The sequence below is a fragment of the Salvelinus namaycush genome, chromosome 28 (genome assembly GCF_016432855.1).
Source record: "Salvelinus namaycush isolate Seneca chromosome 28, SaNama_1.0, whole genome shotgun sequence".
In the NCBI taxonomy this organism is placed as follows: Eukaryota; Metazoa; Chordata; class Actinopteri; order Salmoniformes; family Salmonidae; genus Salvelinus; species Salvelinus namaycush.
The window spans coordinates 44,086,790-44,105,290 of record NC_052334.1 but is presented as its reverse complement, the minus strand read 5'-3'; the positions used below and the strand labels follow the sequence as shown (position 1 = coordinate 44,105,290).

The following is an 18,501-nucleotide window of genomic DNA, read 5'->3' as shown; positions in this document are numbered from 1 at the left end:
GGCACGAAGCCTCCAGTGATGATCCATGGCACGAAGCCTCCAGTGATGATCCATGGCACGAAGCCTCCAGTGATGATCCATGGCACGAAGCCTCCAGTGAGGATCCATGGCACGAAGCCTCCAGTGAGGATCCATGGCACGAAGCCTCCAGTGAGGATCCATGGCACGAAACCTCCAGTGAGGATCCATGGCACGAAGCCTCCAGTGAGGATCCATGGCACGAAACCTCCAGTGAGGAGTTATGGCACGAGGCCCCCAATGAAGGACGTCAGTCCGGAGCCTCCAGCGACGCCCTCTAGTCCGAAGCCTCCAGCTTCGCACTCTAGTCCGGAGCCTCCAGTGTCGCCCTCCAGTCCGGAGCCTCCAGCGACTCCCTTCTGTCCGGAGCAGCCAGAGTCTCCCTCCTGTCCGGAGCAGCCAGAGTCTCCCTCCTGTCCGGCGCTGCCAGAGCCTCCCTCCTGTCCGGCGCGGCCAGAGCCTCCCTCCTGTCCGGCGCTGCCAGAGCCTCCCTCCTGTCCGGCGCTGCCAGAGCCTCCCTCCTGTCCGGCGCTGCCAGAGCCTCCCTCCTGTCCGGCGCTGCCAGAGCCTCCCGCCTGGCCGGCGCTGCCAGAGCCTCCCGCCTGGCCGGCGCTGCCAGAGTTTCGCTCCTATTCGGGGTCCGTTGTAAGGGTCCCCAGTCCGGGGTCGGCGGCGAGGGTCGCTACATAAGGGGGGCCAAGACTAAGGTGGAGTGGGGTCTACGTCCCGCACCAGAGCCGCCACCGCGGTGAAATGCCCACCCAGACCCTCCCCTATTGGTTCAGGTTTTGCGGCCGGAGTCCGCACCTTTGGGGGGGGGGGGGGGGCGGGGCGGGTTCTGTCACGCCCTGACTGTAGATTGCTTTGTATGTTTCTATTTTTAGTTTGGTCAGGGTGTGATGTGGGTGGGTATTCTATGTTGTAGGTCTAGGTTTTCTATTTCTATGTGTTTGACCTGGTATGGTTCTCAACCAGAGGCAGATGTCTATCGTTGTCTCTGATTGAGAGCCATACTTAGGTAGCCTGTTTTCCCACTTTTGTTTGTGGGTGTTTATTTTCTGTTTAGTGTTTGTCGTCACCTTTCAGAACTGTTCGTTTGTCGTGTTGTTGTTTTGTTAGTGTTCATATTTATTAAAGAAACGTATTTATGAATACTTACCACGCTGCACCTTGGTCCTCTTCTCCTTCTCCAGACGACGTTCGTTACACATAGACACTACTGAATGCAAGTGCAACACACAAAAATAAAAATGTAAATGCAATAACAAGGAGGTGCGTTGCAAATAGGCTGACACTTTTCGTTAAATTCCCCTGACGCAAATATAGCAACCATATTTCGCTAAGTTCCCCTGACGTGAAGAAAGCTACCTTGTTTTTATAGTTATTGCCCGTAATGGGTATACTGGGGTAAAATATAGACTTTTAACAGCTACCACCCGCATGGGTTTCCTTAGGTAACGTGTCATCTCTTAAATTCGTAGGCATTTTGTTAGTTACCACGCGCTATGGTTTTCATTAGGTAAAATGCAACATTTATGAATATCAAATAACCAGGCCTTGAATCTTTTTTTAAATCTTTTTTTTCTCCCCAATTTTGTGGTATCCAATTGGTAGTTACAGTCTTGTCTCTGTAAATGCTTTAGGTCAGATGAGGGTCTTCTGAGGCTGGTGCCAGTGGTCAAAGCCTCTAGAACAGTTATATGAGTGCTTGAATAACAATGATCCAATAGCTATTTCCCTGTTGTATACCGCATAATAAATCTTGTTTCATTTTCTTTTTTAACTTCCACAAGTTTTCCTCATTCTTGAGCTCTAGTTCAAGTTATTGTGATATAGTTTCACCGTGTGTAATTATTCTTATTTCATTCTCAGGCTCAGTCAATGTAACCTCACAGAAAGAAGCTGTGAAATGTTGGCCTCAGTTCTCAGTGCAAACTCCTCACACCCGAAGGAGCTGGACATGAGCGACAACGACCTGCAGAATTCAGGAGTGAAACTGCTTTCTATTGGACTAGGGATTTCACTTCTGTAAACTAGAGACAATGAAGTGAGAAAGTTTCATGGTTATTGTTGTAATAAACCAATAAAGTGAACATACTTTTGTTTGAATCACATAATATTCTTGCAAATTCAATTAAAGGGGAAGTTCAAGATTGTAAAACTTGATGTTAGATGGTTGCTCACCCAGAAAGTAGTCCATGGGCTAGGAGAAAGTGTAATCCATGGTTTGGTTTCCTCTAAACAGCCACTGAACACTTCAACATTAGCCTCCGCTAGCGAAAACATAATGTAAGTGATAGAGGCAATCATGCAATTGTCAAAATATAATGGCCAAATCAATTGAAATAAACTCCATATTTGATTTGATGTTACGTCTGGGGGCGTTGGCCATAGACGTTTGATTTTGTAAGGAAAATAAATCGGCCATTTTGAAAGCAACATGCTGTATATAAAGAGAAGGACGGGCTGCACGTTGATCCTGCTGCTCTGATTGGATAGTTGACTGGTCTCATATTTCACCCAAAGCTGTCTTCGTTCACTCGCTTGTAGCTTCATATTTCACCCGATCACTTTTCATCACCTTTCGGTCTGATCATTTAGATTGCTACTGCCTCCTGTTAGCCTGCCACTATGATAAATCAGTAGAAACGCTGATGCACATTCTGGCTGAGTGATGACACCCTTGTATGTGACAGTTTGAGAACAGAACACACACACACAGTCACACACACACCTCTGGTCCTAACCTGCAGCTATATAAACCTGCAGGGAGATGGGTACTTAGACATAATAAATCTTACGTTTTTTTCCCATCATGAGTATCAACTGTCAATTTACAGATTTGATTACGAATATAGCCACCCTCTAATAACAACACAGTAGATTCATCTGATACGTAGGCTAAAGGAGACGCCTGACAGCACGTTTTCTAGCGGGTACTTGAAGGCTGAGAAGCCAAGCAGTTCTAGTGTAAAAGGTGATGTATAAAGAGAACCGAATCATGGATTACGTTTTATTCTTGCTCATAGACTACTTTCAAGGTGAGGAATCATCAAGTTGTAAACTCCTGAACTTCCCCTTTAAAGCATCATATTGCACATCCTGATTGAATTCTGGTTTAAAATATGCCATTATTTTCTCCCACTCAGGCTCTTGAGATGTAACTTCACAGAAAGATGCTGTGAAGAGCTGGCCTCATTTCTCAGCTCAAACTCCTCACACCCGAGGCAGCTGGACCCAAGGAACAACGACCTGCAGGATTCAGGAGGGAAGCTGCTCTCTGCTGAACTCGAGTCCACTCTGTAAACACTGAGCGAAGGTATTATGTGGTTAATGAGACATTAGAATGGGTATCATAGTACATTGACGTTATTGTTCTAATCGATGCCTGGTGTGAGCCAGCTTTACTCTGATTGTTATATCATTTTGTAGATTGTCATTCTGTAGAGTCGCAGAGGGAGGTTGTGCTTCGCTGGCCTCAGCTCTGAAGTCAAACCCCTCACATATGAGAGAGCTGGATGTGAGCTACAATAACCCGGGAGACTCTGGAAGGAAGTTGGTCTCTACTAAACTGGAGAAGCTATTACCTGTGCACACTTTTAAGGGGAGGCTACCTGGTAGTAGTAAAGGGTTTTCAAGTAACCTTTAAGAAGCTACTGCCCATAAACTGCAGTGTTGTTCCAATTGTATTGAGCACCTATATTTGCCATAAGTCTTTGATATTTGTATATGGTGATTAAGTTCCTCATTTATTAATAATATATTTATTGGTCATTACAGTAATGAAAGTGACTAACAACATCATGATGTGAAGGGAACTTTACATAAAGCCTACAGGTATAATTCATTATGATGCGGTTTTGTCATAAGCATGTATGACCCCATATAATGCTTATAACCATCTCATAATGATTCTGACTAAATACCAGACATTTTGAGTCAATGACTCAGCGATTTTCGACACAGACATAACTTATTATAAGCATTTCAATAAGACATTATGAAGGCTTTTAGAAGCTTATAACAAGTAATAAAGTACTATACCTGGAGACTTTAAGTGTTACTGATGCCTTTGAGGTCACACAGGGCCAAAACACAGCCATATTGTGATCACTCGAAGATATTTAAGCACAGGCGCCTGCTGAGGGGAGGACGGCTCACAATGGCTGGAACGGAGCAAATGGAATACACGGAAACCATGTGTTTGACGTCGTCCAATACCATTCCACTGATTCCGCTCCAGCCATTACCACAAGCCCATCTTTCCCAATTAAGGTGCCACCAACCTCCTGTGATTTTGAGGTGTGGCCACAGTTGCCGTGGAGACAAGGTCTGACCGGGTACTGTTACTGGGAGGCAAACTGGAGTTGGATATGGGCTCTTGTAGGGGTGACATATAAAAGACGTAGCGGGAGAGGAGAGGATTTTGACACAATGATAAGTCATGGAGTCTGCTGTGCTCCTAACTACATATTCTTTATGGCACAACTATACGCAGACTACCATACGCAGAGTACGACTCTGTTGCAGGTGGGGGTATCTGGACTGGTTGGTCATTCTTCAGCGTCTCCACTGGCACACTTGTACACATTCTGGCTCCACATTCACTGAGCCTCTCTACTAAGGGTTTAGGGTTGATAAAGTCATTGACTCTTTTTTCATGATTGAATGATATTCGAAGAATCTCAAACTGTCACGTTCCTGACCTTGTTTTCCTTTTGTATAGTTGTGTTTAGTGGGTCAGGACGTGAGCTGGGTGGGCAGTCTGTGTTTGTTCTATGTTAAGTGTCAAGTTTAATTGACCTTGTATGGGTCTCAATCAGAGGCAGGTGTTTTACGTTTTCCTCTGATTGAGAACCATATATAGGGAGGTTGTTTCACTTTGTTTGTTGTGGGTGGTTGTCTCCTGTATCGCGTGTCTGCATTCGTGCCACACGGGACTGTTTGTCGGTTGTTTTATGTTATTTTTGGTTCGTGTTCAGTTTCGATTCATTAAATAATCATGGACACAAATCACTCCGCGTATTGGTCTGATCCTTCTCGCCTCTCCTCCTCGTCCGAGGAGGAGGATTACGACGACCGTTACAGAACCACCCACCTCTCAAGGATCAAGCAGCGGGGAAAAGGGCAGCGACAGCAACCGCAGAAATCCCAGGATTCATGGACATGGGAGGAGATCTTGAACGGAGAAGGACCCTGGGCACAGGCTGGGGAGTATCGCCGCCCCAAAGCTGAGCTGGAGGAAGCGAAAGCTGAGCGGCGGCGATATGAGGAGGCAGCAAGGCAGCGCGACAGGTACGAGAGGCAGCCCCATACATTTTTGGGGGGGGGGCTAGAAAGGAGTGTGGCTAAGCCAGGTAGCAGACCTGAGCGCACTCCTCGTGCTTATTATAAGCAACGCGTCACTGGTCAGGCACCGTGTTATGCGGTTAAGCGCACAGTGTCGCCAGTGCGTGCCCATAGCCCGGTGCGCTATAGGGCAGCCCCCCGAAAGTGTCGTGTGAGTGTGGGCATCCAGCCGGGGCGTATTGTGCCTGCTCAGCGCGTCTGGTCTCCGGTACGCAGTTTCGGTCCAGGGTATCCTGCGCCGGCTCTGCGTGCTGTGTCTCCGGGGCGCTGGGAGGGTGCAGTGCGTCCTATGCCTACGCTTCGCTTGTACCGGGCAAATGTGGGAGTGGAGCCTAAGAGAGAGGTGCGTGTAGTAGGCACTAGATCTCCAGTGCTCATCCACAGCCCGGTTCAACCTGTGCCTGCACTCTGGAGGGTATGGGCTGGAATAGTACTCCAGCCTGGGGGAGTGGTGCAAAGGCTGCGCACCAGAGCTCCAGTGCTCCCCCACAGCCCGGTCCTTCAGGTGCCTCCTTTTAACATCAAGCCTCCTGTAGGTCTCTCCAGCCTGGTGGGTCCTGTGGCAGCCCCACGCACCAGGCTGTCTCACCGTCTCCTCCCTACAGGTGTGCCAGTCTGTCCAGAGCCGCCTGCACTGCCAGTCTGCCCAGAACTGTCTGTCTGTCCCGAGCTGTCAGAGCTGCCCGTTTGTCCAGAGCCGTCGGCCAGCCAGGACCAGCCAGAGCCGTCGGCCAGCCAGGACCAGCCAGAGCCGTCGGCCAGCCAGGACCAGCCAGAGCCGTCGGCCAGCCAGGACCAGCCAGAGCCGTCGGCCAGCCAGGACCAGCCAGAGCCGTCGGCCAGCCAGGACCAGCCAGAGCCGTCGGCCAGCCAGGACCAGCCAGAGCCGTCGGCCAGCCAGGACCAGCCAGAGCCGTCGGCCAGCCAGGACCAGCCAGAGCCGTCGGCCAGCCAGGACCAGCCAGAGCCGTCCAGCCAGGACCAGCCAGAGCCGTCCAGCCAGGACCCGCCAGAGCCGTCCAGCCAGGACCCGCCAGAGCCGTCCAGCCAGGACCCGCCAGAGCCGTCCAGCCAGGACCCGCCAGAGCCGTCCAGCCAGGACCCGCCAGAGCCGTCCAGCCAGGATCCGCCAGAGCCGTCCAGCCAGGATCCGCCGTCCCTCAGTCCGGAGCTGCCGTCCCTCAGTCCGGAGCTGCCGTCCCTCAGTCCGGAGCTGCCGTCCCTCAGTCCGGAGCTGCCGTCCATCAGTCCGGAGCTGCCGTCCATCAGTCCGGAGCTGCCGTCCCTCAGTCCGGAGCTGCCCCTTATCCCGGTGCTGCCCCTTATCCTGATGCTGCCCCTTAATTTAGGTGGGTTTAGTTGGAGGGTGGTCATTGGGAGGGGGATACGGAAGCGGGGAGTGACTATGGTGGTGTGGGGACAGCGTCCGGAGCCGGAGCCGCCACCGTGGACAGATGCCCACCCAACCCTCCCCTTGAGGTTGAGTTTTGCGGCCGGAGTCCGCATCTTGGGGGGGGGGGGGTAATGTCACGTTCCTGACCTTGTTTTCCTTTTGTATAGTTGTGTTTAGTGGGTCAGGACGTGAGCTGGGTGGGCAGTCTGTGTTTGTTCTATGTTAAGTGTCAAGTTTAATTGACCTTGTATGGGTCTCAATCAGAGGCAGGTGTTTTACGTTTTCCTCTGATTGAGAACCATATATAGGGAGGTTGTTTCACTTTGTTTGTTGTGGGTGGTTGTCTCCTGTATCGCGTGTCTGCATTCGTGCCACACGGGACTGTTTGTCGGTTGTTTTATGTTATTTTTGGTTCGTGTTCAGTTTCGATTCATTAAATAATCATGGACACAAACCACTCCGCGTATTGGTCTGATCCTTCTCGCCTCTCCTCCTCGTCCGAGGAGGAGGATTACGACGACCGTTACACAAACATGCCCTGTGACGTTGGATTTACAGATGTTCTCTATGTCTCACTTTAACCACTAGAAATAAGTATAACGTGTGAAATGGATAAAAAAACGTTTGAAACGAGAAGGATAATGACACCTACCACTTACTTGTAAATGTTTAATTGGCCATTCAGGCATATGGTCAAAAAGTGCTGTTTTTTTAAATGGTTGTCACTGTAGATAGGTTCTGACAAACTGACCACTGAATGACCAACTAAAAAGTCTGCATGTATAATGAAGATATTTCCCACGCTGTCAATTATTGCATTTTTTAAGGCAGTGTTATATCCTGCTGTTGCATGAGATATAACATAACAGGTGGTTTAGTCCATCTACCCCACTAAGTAGTTTAGGGGTACGTCGCCTTTGAAATAAAATGTGCCTAATATTCAGTGCGACAAATGTAAGGACACTGTATTGCTCATGGGACACAGCTTGTGAACACAAAGACGAACAGGCCAACGCAACAACTTTCAAGAATTCTTTGTTGAAAATGCTTTTTTATTATAATTATTGATTTAAATTACGAAATGAACAAACACTGCTATACATATTGCTGTTTTTGTTTGTTTTCAATCATTTTAAACAGTTAAAGCATTTGAGAAAAGAAGAAATAGATGTCAGAAACAGAAGACGTACAGTAGATGACACGTACAGTAGAAGATCTAGAGTCAATGGCTTTCCTACGTGTTTCTAAGGGGTTCAAAAGACTCGAACAGACTAAGAACACACTCTCTCCCACAATGGTTTTTGGTATCTTTTTTCCGGTCTGCAATTTGCCGCAATGCATGATGGGTGTTGTTGTTCAAATGCTATCATGTGATACCATAACTATCCAGTGAAGTTTACCTCATGACCATCCACACAAAGATAAATAAGTGATGTGTTCTCCTTCAAGGCTGGTCAGTCCACAACAACAGCAGCAGCAATGATTTTTTTGCACAGTCTTATTTGCTGCACCCAGCACAACAAAAATTGTTCAGCAAGTCTTCTGTCCCGTGATCACAGCAAGGCCATGACACTCACTGACTGTGTAAGGAATGTTTGAAGTAAACAGGTCTTAAATATTGCAATTCAATCAACCCCCCCCCCCCAAAAAAATGGCTTTCAATGAAGCTCTAGAGTGTCTGCTTGAACCTCACCTCCATAAGTATTGGGGGTATAAGGAGTTGGTCATAATACCCTCATTGGTCGAACTGTCTTGGTGAATGACATCATTTCAGAAGTAGAAGGGTCCACGGTTTGAATTTCTCCTCATATAACACTCAAGCATTTGAGCCCCGACACTTCCCATGCTGCTCCTTAAAATAGTTATCAACAACCACACCGAAGAGAAATCCCTGACATCAATGTAAATCACACAAACATGTATTAAAACACATAGTAAAGTTCAGGTACATTACTGAGAAAAGCACACAATACGATGGCCATCGATACTTTGACCGATATTCGGAGTAGAGTGTTGAGGGTCTAGGCAATGAATAAAAATTGGCTATTTTTGTTTGAGACACTGAGGCTTTGAGGCTCACCCAGTTAACCATCAGGAGACAACAACACCAGAACGCAAGGTCACACAGCACAGGTCATAAATACAAGTAGAGATGAAAATAAAGTCATATGTTTATTAGCGTATCGGCGCATCCACACACTCTCTGTAGTCTCCCAAACAGGTCCTGGTTTCTGGGAGAGGGAGGATAAAAAAAGAAAAAGATGAGTCTGCTTTTAAAATCTCTCCATTGTTTCTATATCCCTCCCATTGTCTCTCATTTAGTCATTCATTGGTAGATTGATCATAGCAGAGTGCAACTTTTGCCCGATGGCTTTACTTAATGTTGATCGAAAAATATGTCTTGCTTTCACCAGTTTTCTCCTCTTATGACTGCCTCTGCTGTCATTTCTAACCTCCATGTCATATGTTCATTGTTCAAAAAACAAATTGTGCTGGAGTTGAAATGGAGAAGGGATGACACTGGCTGGTACAGGTGCACACACTTTGGGTATAAAAAATCACACTGAAGCGTACAAGAAAAACAAGCGGCTTAGCCCTTGAGGGTTCCTGATGTCAAGGAAACAGTTACCGGTTGGCTTGGTCCAGGCTTGAGTGTGCTCTTTGTCTTCCAAGTCGGTAGGGGGCGCTGCTCGCCCTCCGCACAACATCACCTTACTGCCCCTGCTCAGAGGGCCAGGAGGGTAGGTGAGTTGAGGGAGTCTGAAGACTGATCCCCGCTGCTGCTGCTGCGCCGGTGGGCTTTGGAGCAGGACTCTGAGGACGGCGAGGGGCTCTCGGACTCCAGCATGCTGGGGTAGGTGAAGATGAGGCTAGGGGCGCTGGGTGTGGAGGCCGGGGTGGAGGCGGCCACCACCGGAGTGTTGAGGCTGTCGCTATCGCAGTAAATCCCACCACCTCCGCCAAGACAGATGGGCTTGATGACGGAGCGCTGGGACTTGCCGTCCTCGTCGTCCTCTTGTGGTTCTTGCTTCACCACAACGGGGTTGATGGGGCCTCGGGGACACAGATTGTTGCGCATGGTCAGCGGGAGAGGAGCGCACTGCTGCTGGTGGTGGTGGCCCCCCTGGTGGCGATCGTCGGGGGGCAGTTTGCACATGGGGTTGTGGGCCACCAGCATAAACTCCAACTTGTCCTTCTCCTTCTGCAGTGTCTCGATCTCTTTCTGTAGATCAGCCTTCTCGTCCTCCAGCTCCTCAGTCTCCTGGAAAACACAAACAAACAAAACAGACGATCAGGACAAGTTTTAATCTTCAGTATCTGGAGGGTTAATATTCAGCTCAATTACAATTCTGGTGTTTGGAGTAGACAGAAAAAGTGTTAATCTTCATGTTAAAGCCCCAATCACTGTTTAAGGTACACATTGGTGAGTTTCTGCACCACCTAACGCTACCACAAGAGTGTACTGTTTTCCAAAAAGAGCACACTGAACATATTTCAGTGTAAGTTTGCTCAGGAGAAGAGTAGGGATACAGCGAAAGGGCAGTCAATAAACATCTTGGTTATGTTGCACCTGAATGACCTGAACTTAAACCTACACTTTACCTGACATTACCTGACATTCAGGTTTGACCCTTATCCTAATTCAAAAAAATATTGCTAGTACAACTTTGTCCAAACAAAAAAGGTATAAGGAAGTAGGAAACAAACGAGCAAAGCACGGACACACCCCAAAAATAGGAGAAATAGTGCAACCGTCTCTTTCCTTGTTGCACTATTTCTGCTATTTTTGGGGTGTGTCCGTGCTTTGCTCGTTTGTTTCCTACTTCCTTATACCTTTTTTGTTTGGACAAAGTTGTACTAGCAATATTTTTTTGAATTAGGATAAGGGTCAAACCTGAATGTCAGGTAATGTCAGGTAAAGTGTAGTTTTAAGTTCAGGTTGCCCTTCATGCTTGAAATATGACACTTCCTTATTTGGTCATTCAACAAAGAGTGGCGTGTGGTGGAGAGAGGGAAGGGCGTTTTTGCTGGAAGCAGTTTGGGGGAGGGGAAAGTGTAGTCATCAAGTTGAGATCAGATGGGACTATTCTAGCCAATGAGAAGGCAGATATGCGTCTGAACAACAGGCAAAACTCCTTTTTCTCAAAATTGCCGAAATGCCACGTGCGTCCACTTATATTAGTGCATTCGTAACAACCTAACCATTACGAAACTTCTTCTCGGTTAGGGTGTGTGTGAGTGTGTGTATTTATGTGGTTGTGTGTGTGTTTGTGAGTGAGTGAGTGTGTGTGTGTGTGTGTGAGAGTGCGTGTGTGTGTGTGTGTGTGCGTGCGCGCCGCGTAACTCACTCCTTGGAGCGTCTCAGTGAGTTCCCGTCTGCGGTTGCGGCACTTGGCGGCAGCCAACTTGTTCCTCTCGCGTCTCACCCTCCTCTTCTCCTCTTCTTCAGGGGTAAGCTAAGGAAATAAATAAAACACCTTGTGAGTTGTCGTTCACACATAAGCTGAACAAGGTAAACAAGAAGAGAAGCCTTGGGTTAAGACATATAAGCCATCATCTCCAAATTCCTCACAACTTGGCACTTTGATATTAAAACTCACTCTACTGTCTCACAATGTTAGAAGACATTCACCAATAGTGCTTGCCGGCACATGGTGAATTCCACACATCATCTGTACACTTTGTGGTCCTCACCTGCTCATCTCTCCTGCGGCGTCCGCGGGTGTCCCCAATGGAGCGGATGACACCCGGACGGGCCAGGGTGGTGTGTCCCAGGAGCCCGGGGCCGTTGGAGAGGTGGTGGCCATAAGGGTGGGAGCGTGAATACGGGTTGGACATAGAGGTGATCACTGTGGGCTGTACCATCCACTGCAGGTCCTGGCTGGTCGTGATGGCGTTTATCGTAGGGATGAAGGCACTGCTAGAGCCAGGCATGTCGACCCGGTATTTCTAGGGAGGTGGGCAGAGCGGGAAAAAAGAGGGCAGAGAGGGAGAAAAATGGTGAGTGGATATTTTCAAGATGATAATAGATGTTTTCAAGATGACAAAGAACACAAGTTGTGTGTCTTCAACTCCGGGGAACAAACACATTGTGAATGGAGTAACATCAAAATATACATTTCCATGCATTTCTTTTTTGCTTCAATTGAATGTTGTTTATTTATTTCACTGGTTACAACTGGGGGGAGGGGAAACTTCACTTGACATGTCTTCGACCCTGCTACCTCAATTTCCATTTCTGCCACAGAGTACTGCAGCGTAACCCCCCCCGTTTACACACCGGCCACCCACCCTTCATCATACTCACACATCCTCTTCATTACAGCCTAGTAGTGAATCACTGACTCCACACACAAACACTGTCTAGATTCACCCGTTTAACCCCTGGAGTGGCACAGTCAGTGACACATTCAGTGAATCATGGCGGGAAAGCCCGTAGTGTTGCCGCCTCCATCATCGTACTACATCTAGGAGAGGAGCTTGCGTCAAGCTGCAAGTCATCTGGAGAGCAACATGGTATGGAATGGTATACCTCTCTGAAGAAGAAAAAATATCCACCACGAAAATGTGTGGTGACTCGTTTATTCCAGTCAGAATAAGGTGATTATGATGGTTTCCAGTGGCACTGATATAGGCCTCTCTCTCTCTTTCCATAGACAAGTGTAGTATATATATTTTTTCCTTATAAAATAGATTACATAAGACCTCGAGTTTACTTTATCTGTGGACTCTATCGTGCTCATCAGTGATCAACGCCAAACTGTTGTGAGTGACAGCACAGAAGTGACCATCTTTAAAGCAAACTATGGTATCCTTAATTCAATTTATATGGCTTGAGCCCTCATGAGGCATCTTTGGGGTGATAAGACAATATCTGATGCCACAATGATATTGCCCCTGAAAGCAAGGATAGGACGCAAGTCGGTATGTCTCAACAAGTCCGCGCCAGACACTTGAGTGACTAGAGGGAAAAGGTGAGTGATGCATGTCATCAGCCGACCCGATACGGGCTGGATTGACTTGTTCATTAAACATAGAACATGAAGAGACTAGTAATGCTTCTGGGCTGTCATCCAGGGGTCAATTCATCCATTCTTTTCTTGTGATGAGTCATGTTGGGGATATGTAAAGCACGTGCGTAAAACGGTCAGTTCCAGTAAGGCGGAAAGAGGCATTATATTTAGGCTAGAGAGAAAAGCCAGGTCCCCAGCCAGTTACATTCCAGAAGTGAGGCAACGGTGAAAATTCCATTGCAGTCATAAATCCCAGGGACTAATAACTAACGAGAAGGTAAAGTCCTAAATGGGGTAATGGTTGGATATGGTAATTGGGGTGACTGGTTGCCACACAGAAGTAACAGACATTTCTGGTTAGAACCGGGGATATGAAAATAGGTAAAGGAAGGCTGTTGTGCAAATTTGATTTGTGAGATAATAGGTGAATCGACTGCGAGTAGACTCCAAATGTGAAACACCGTCCACAATTCCAGGTGCAGGGTGCAAATACAACATGTTACGCGTTTCTCGGCCCAGGATTTTGTGAGTTGTCTCGCATAGGCTATCAAGTCAGTATGCTAATGTCTGTGTGCCGGTGTTGTGCCGAAAATCTCCCCCCTGCCAGAATTCTCCCCCCTGTCAGAATTCTCCCTCCCCTTTGCGTTCTTCATTGCTGCGACTTGCTTGCTAGTTGAGATTTCTGCTCTTCGCTCCGTTGTCATTTTAGCCTACATTTTACTGATCTAGTAGCAGAAAGCATTTTTGTCTGCAGTTTTCGGTTTGGCTATTTGTTTCAAGTGTATGTGGCAGTTCTAGCTTGTATGGCGCCCTGGGCGAACCCCCCCCTTCAGCGCCCGCCCGCCCGCACCAGGGAGCGGCGGCGGCGGCTGCCCATGTCGCCCGTACCTAAATCCGCAACTGATTTTGTATTAGTCTATAAATAAATCTCTTTGTCAAAATTCGTCATCTCCCCCATGTCTTATTCGACTAGTATTTCTGAAAGTGTGAGGATAACTCAGCCATAGTTGTTTTGAAATGTTTATTGCTTGCCAACATTTGACTCCCTCCTCTATGTTTAATATAACACATACATTAATTATTAATTTCGGTTGCCTATCCTGACGAAGTTTGTTCTATAGAAAGCATTTGACTCTGATGTGTGTCACAGAAAGTATTTGAATCTAGCCACAAAATTAAGGAAATTAGATGGGAGGGGGGGAGAATTCTGGCAGGGGGGAGATTTTCGACACAACACCGGTAAACAGCTTACCACACGTTACCCCCTTTCCCGGAGTCTTACTCTTACGCACTGGGATTTCGCCATTGCTGCAGAAGAAAATAACACTCCTCTTAAACAAATAGAATAGTTGTCCTCCGCCCCCGAGAAACTAAAGGATGACGTGAACATCCAGGAACTTTCGCCTCAATAATAGTGTAAACATGTCCAGGGAAGAGAGAGCACCTATGGCACTGCGTCAAACCCGGAACAAATAAGGAAGTGCTTATGATGATCTCGAAATTGATGTAACCAAGTCAATTCAAAAGACGGATTCAGGCAGACAAACCATTGAAAGAACAAAGTAAAATGCGTGGGAGTTCTGGTCTGGAGTGGACGATAAATATTATTTAACGCTACGACCAGGCCAGCTGTTATATGTGAGCCCACGGGAGCAAAACAACAGTTGCCATTTGGCAGACAGACCTACAAAAACGAGAAACTTCTTTTAGCCCTCAGTTTTCCGACATGTGCCTGAGAGGAGATCTAAACAGTTGCAATGTTCATTATACGAAATTAAATTAGAACACTGGTCTAGGTCTATGAAAGAACAAGCTGTTAAATGTAGCGCAGAGATCCTCCTTCGTTTGACTTAGTAGGCCTACTGCGGGTTGTGAATTGGACACTGACAACCTAACACCAGACGACGGAAAACCTAAGAGACATGTCTCTCTGTCACTTTCATAAAACACATCGATACTTTTCAACCTTAAAAGCTCATCTTTTGTCGGGAATAACATTTAAAGTGGACATGTGGTGTGAAATGCTGATTATGGTTGTTCCTCAATGATAGCCACTGGGCATCATATCTCAGAATGTCACTAGAACCAGAGGACGAGAGAGCAGGTAGAAAAAAAACCCGTAGGCCTAATCACTATATGGGATCTGGGGGAAATTCCTGCCTCGAAGTCTCCAAATGTTCCAACATCCACGAAGGCGCATTGGGAGACGCATCGTGAGCGTCTTAACCTGCCGTTTCCAAGTCACGACAAAATCTGCCAGTGCGTGATACATGGGGCCCATCTGCAACACACACACACAACCTCGAAGCTATGGGTGGATGTCCTATATTGTGCAATGTGCAGCGTACCACCACTGAAGGACGCTATAGGCCTTGTTGCAGAACTTCTATCCAATGTGGAGTCCTAGTCAATATTCGTTATTGCTCTGTTCGCTTTACAGTGATCCACACTTATCATCAGCGGGTCAGAGACATACAGTAGACTATCTTAACCAAGAAGGCACTGAGAAGGATTGGTAGAATCAGTGCATGTTTTTTGTTCCCCCTGACCAAGTTATGCGCATGAATAAAGTCGTTATCCCATATGCAAGGGAAAAGGTAGCCCTTTGGTTTACACATTCCAACTTATATTTAAATCCATATCTTGGAGGAGAAATGTTGAGAGCAATCAGAATGACACAATATGCTGTAGCAACCTGTACGCAGTTTGGTGTGTGTTATAACTCATGATAACTTGCCTCCTGTGTTCATAGAAGTGTATACTCATTCAACAGGTCTTATAATGTGCGTATGCCTAAATTATTTGTGAATTAATACACTAAATTACTACACAGTATGAACACTTTCTAAAGTATATTCTTCCGTCTACAAAATATGTATTTTCTAATAAAAACGTCCGCTCATTTTCAAATGACCAGTTCTATAGTGCAACACGTGGGTGTTAAATTATAGGCTACAGCGACTGAGCAATACCTGATTGCATATTGCAATTCAGATGACGCATACACAGATGTGTCAATAAGTACATTTTCTGCAGTCGTTCATAACACAGGTTTCATAACACAGGTTTCATGACATTCAACATAAATACGGCATTGAGTCGGTTTGTTCTTTTTTTACGCACTTCGCTCGCGCATCGGTGTCTTGGCCAGAACCACATATATAATCTATTACGTTTCACCTTATTGCAGAGCAGGTCTGGAAAATACTTAGAGAATATCACAATATGACGCGCGCAGATTCTGATAATATCACAGGCGATACCGCGAGCGCGCTTTCTCCAAATGTGAAGAAAAAGTCTCTACAGCACTAGGCTATAGTTTGGAGTAATATATTTCATATCAATATAATATTATTAATAATGGCCCTTGAATAAAACATGTACATAGCGATGTATTAGAAAGATAATATGCACCTCTATTGCATTGCACAGCACATCACCTTTAATTACGAACAGCGCTATAGCCTCTCCGGGTTACCCATCTAAAAGTGTGTCATAGACAACTACACAGTGACGAAATGTCGATACAATGAAACTCAATTTACAGTTGTGAATGCCAATATTTTAATTTGAGAGAAGAGAAAATATATTATGTTGTATTGCGTTACCTGGTAGCTTGAGGTAGAGATCGGACTGCCGATCGTGCTGCTGCCGCTTGTGAACGACTCTGGCTGGACCGGCGAAGTGCTGCTGCCGCAGGACGAGGTGTCGTAGTTCACGGAGTAGTCCTGGTACATGATCCAGGAAAGAGGAAGATTTCAGTAGTTGATATGAGCTCCTAACTCTCAAAAAATCCTCTGACAGTGGAATCCCTTTTGGGAGCTGAAAGTGGACCAGATTGGAAAGTGACCAACTTGAAAGCAATAGTCGTTAAAACACGTGGAAATCCAGAAAAAAAGTGTTTTCAAATAGGTTATTGGTACAATAAATCCAGGCTCTTCGAAATTAAATATTTTATGGTAATTAACTAGAAATAAAACTGAAAATATTTATATTTTTTTGTCCACTCCAAATAATTATATCCTGCTTGAGGATAACTTCGGCTACTGTTCTTTCCCTTGTCACTGCTGTAGCCTATTCAGGTGTGCTACAAGAGCCAACTTCAAGAACAACAGTCACCTACTTTCGCAGTCAATCCAGAGTTGACGGTGAATAGACTTGCGTTGCGAGTGAGTCACACACAGAGGCTTTAAAATTGCTTTCCACCCCAGCCTACTCTACAGAATCTCTTCCCCGCGACACACTTTAGGCCTACTTCAGCTATCCACTGTTACCCTGGAACAGTTCTATCTTTCTTTTTCTATTCCTTCACCACACTAGGATGACTCACTTCAATGGCACTACGGAGAACTGCGGCCGCTTATCAACGCAAGCAGGCTCATTCACGTCACTGTCTGGGCGTAGACACTTCACTTGAGGGATTATCATAGCTAAGATTGTAAAAATCGGCACAAGGTATCGTAAATCAGCTTTTTTGTTATAAATAACATCGTTAGAGTCGATTTACTATGCTTGTGATAAGCCTACATGTTTACGCACGTGTATTTTATCATCGGGTTGGATGTTAAACAGTATCTCTATATTCACCGTTTGTCTGATTTGGTACAGTCCATTGACGCATGTTTCCTAAAATGGGCAGTTGCGAGAGGACAAGGTTTCCTTGGTAAAGGCACGTCAGAGACTGGAGGGATTCCCTACCCTCCCTCACCGCATTTTCTCTTCAAGCTCAGAAGGATAGGGTCTCTGTGCCACACAGAGTAGGTTAGGTATATGCAGTTATTAATAAAGACGTGTGCAGTTATATCTTGCCACCCTTGTGGATCTTCATCTCATGACTATTCAACGTTCTTGTAACTTTTGGTTTTCAAACGAAGAGACAGAACGAGAGAGAATTATATCCCTTTTAAGTTTTTCGTAGCTCTAGAATTTAAATGCCTGCCCTTATGTGTAGCCCGAGGAACAGATAGATGTGGCTAGTCCAGCAGTAAAGGAAGATTATGGAAGGAAATGCTACCATATTCTCGACCGCTAGTCAAATAAAATAAAATCGTATTGGTCGCCTACACATATTTTGCGGGTGTAGCAAAATGCTTATGTTCTTAGCTCCAACAGCGAGTAATACCTAACAATACATGCAAATACCAAAAATAAAAATAAAATAATTAAGATATATAGAAATGTTAGAACGATTCATGTCAGAGTCCGGGAATATAAATATGTATATAACGTGTGTATAGACAGTATGGACAGTATATGAATATAAAAGGTGTGTACAGCAGTAGTTATATAGGATGAGCCTTGACTAGAGTACAGTACACTGAATGAACAAAACATTAAGAACACCTGCTCTTTCCATGACATAAACTGGCCAGGTGAATCCAGGTGAAAGTTATGATCCCTTACTGATGTCACCTGTTAAATCCACTTCAGTCATGAAGGGGAGAAGACGGGTTAAAGAATGATTTTTAAGCCTTGAGACTATTGAGACATGGATTGTGTACGTGTGCCATTCAGAGGGTGAATGGGCAAGACAAAATATTTAAATGCCTGTGAATAGGGGATGGTAGTAGGTGCCAGGCACACTGGTTTGAGTGTGTCAATAACTGCAACACTCAGTGGTGACCAGTCATTAATTTCCCCAGTTTTCCATGTTATTTTGGCATTAATACGTGTCACATATCAGTTTGCAAACAATGTAAAAAAACATATTATTGAGTTAATAAAGCT

General features: G+C 46.0%; 1 protein-coding gene and 1 long non-coding RNA gene across 3 annotated transcripts; one reads left to right on the top strand and one right to left on the bottom strand.

The window, feature by feature from the left end:
- Positions 1-1,129: 1,129 nt before the first annotated feature.
- On the top strand, positions 1,130-4,779 carry LOC120023422. Its single transcript, XR_005472682.1, has 3 exons — positions 1,130-2,065; positions 3,168-3,337; positions 3,451-4,779. It is a non-coding gene; the product is annotated as an uncharacterized LOC120023422 (long non-coding RNA).
- A 3,015-nt stretch (positions 4,780-7,794) lies between these two features.
- fosl2 (FOS like 2, AP-1 transcription factor subunit) lies at positions 7,795-17,128 on the bottom strand. Of its 2 annotated transcripts, none has more exons than XM_038967003.1 (5): positions 16,898-17,128; positions 16,383-16,596; positions 11,456-11,710; positions 11,110-11,217; positions 7,795-10,022 (listed from the first exon to the last, which is right to left on the bottom strand). In XM_038967003.1, exons 2-5 carry the CDS (start codon positions 16,509-16,511, stop codon positions 9,486-9,488), a joined length of 1,029 nt encoding a protein of 342 aa, XP_038822931.1. In that variant the 5' UTR covers positions 16,512-16,596; positions 16,898-17,128; the 3' UTR covers positions 7,795-9,485. The 2 variants fall into 2 exon arrangements, with proteins under 2 accessions (XP_038822931.1, XP_038822932.1); XM_038967004.1 differs by having other exon boundaries at positions 16,383-16,502.
- Positions 17,129-18,501: the final 1,373 nt, after the last annotated feature.

Bases quoted from the DNA above. Each gene is read 5' to 3' on its own strand.
- fosl2 (XM_038967003.1), bottom strand. From the start codon at position 16,511: ATGTACCAGGACTACTCCGTGAACTACGACACCTCGTCCTGCGGCAGC. The intron at 11,711-16,382 runs GTAACGCAATAC...CCACCTCCCTAG, and splicing joins TCTCTACCTCAAGCTACCAG to AAATACCGGGTCGACATGCC. The intron at 11,218-11,455 runs GTGAGGACCACA...TTATTTCCTTAG, and splicing joins GCCGCAGGAGAGATGAGCAG to CTTACCCCTGAAGAAGAGGA.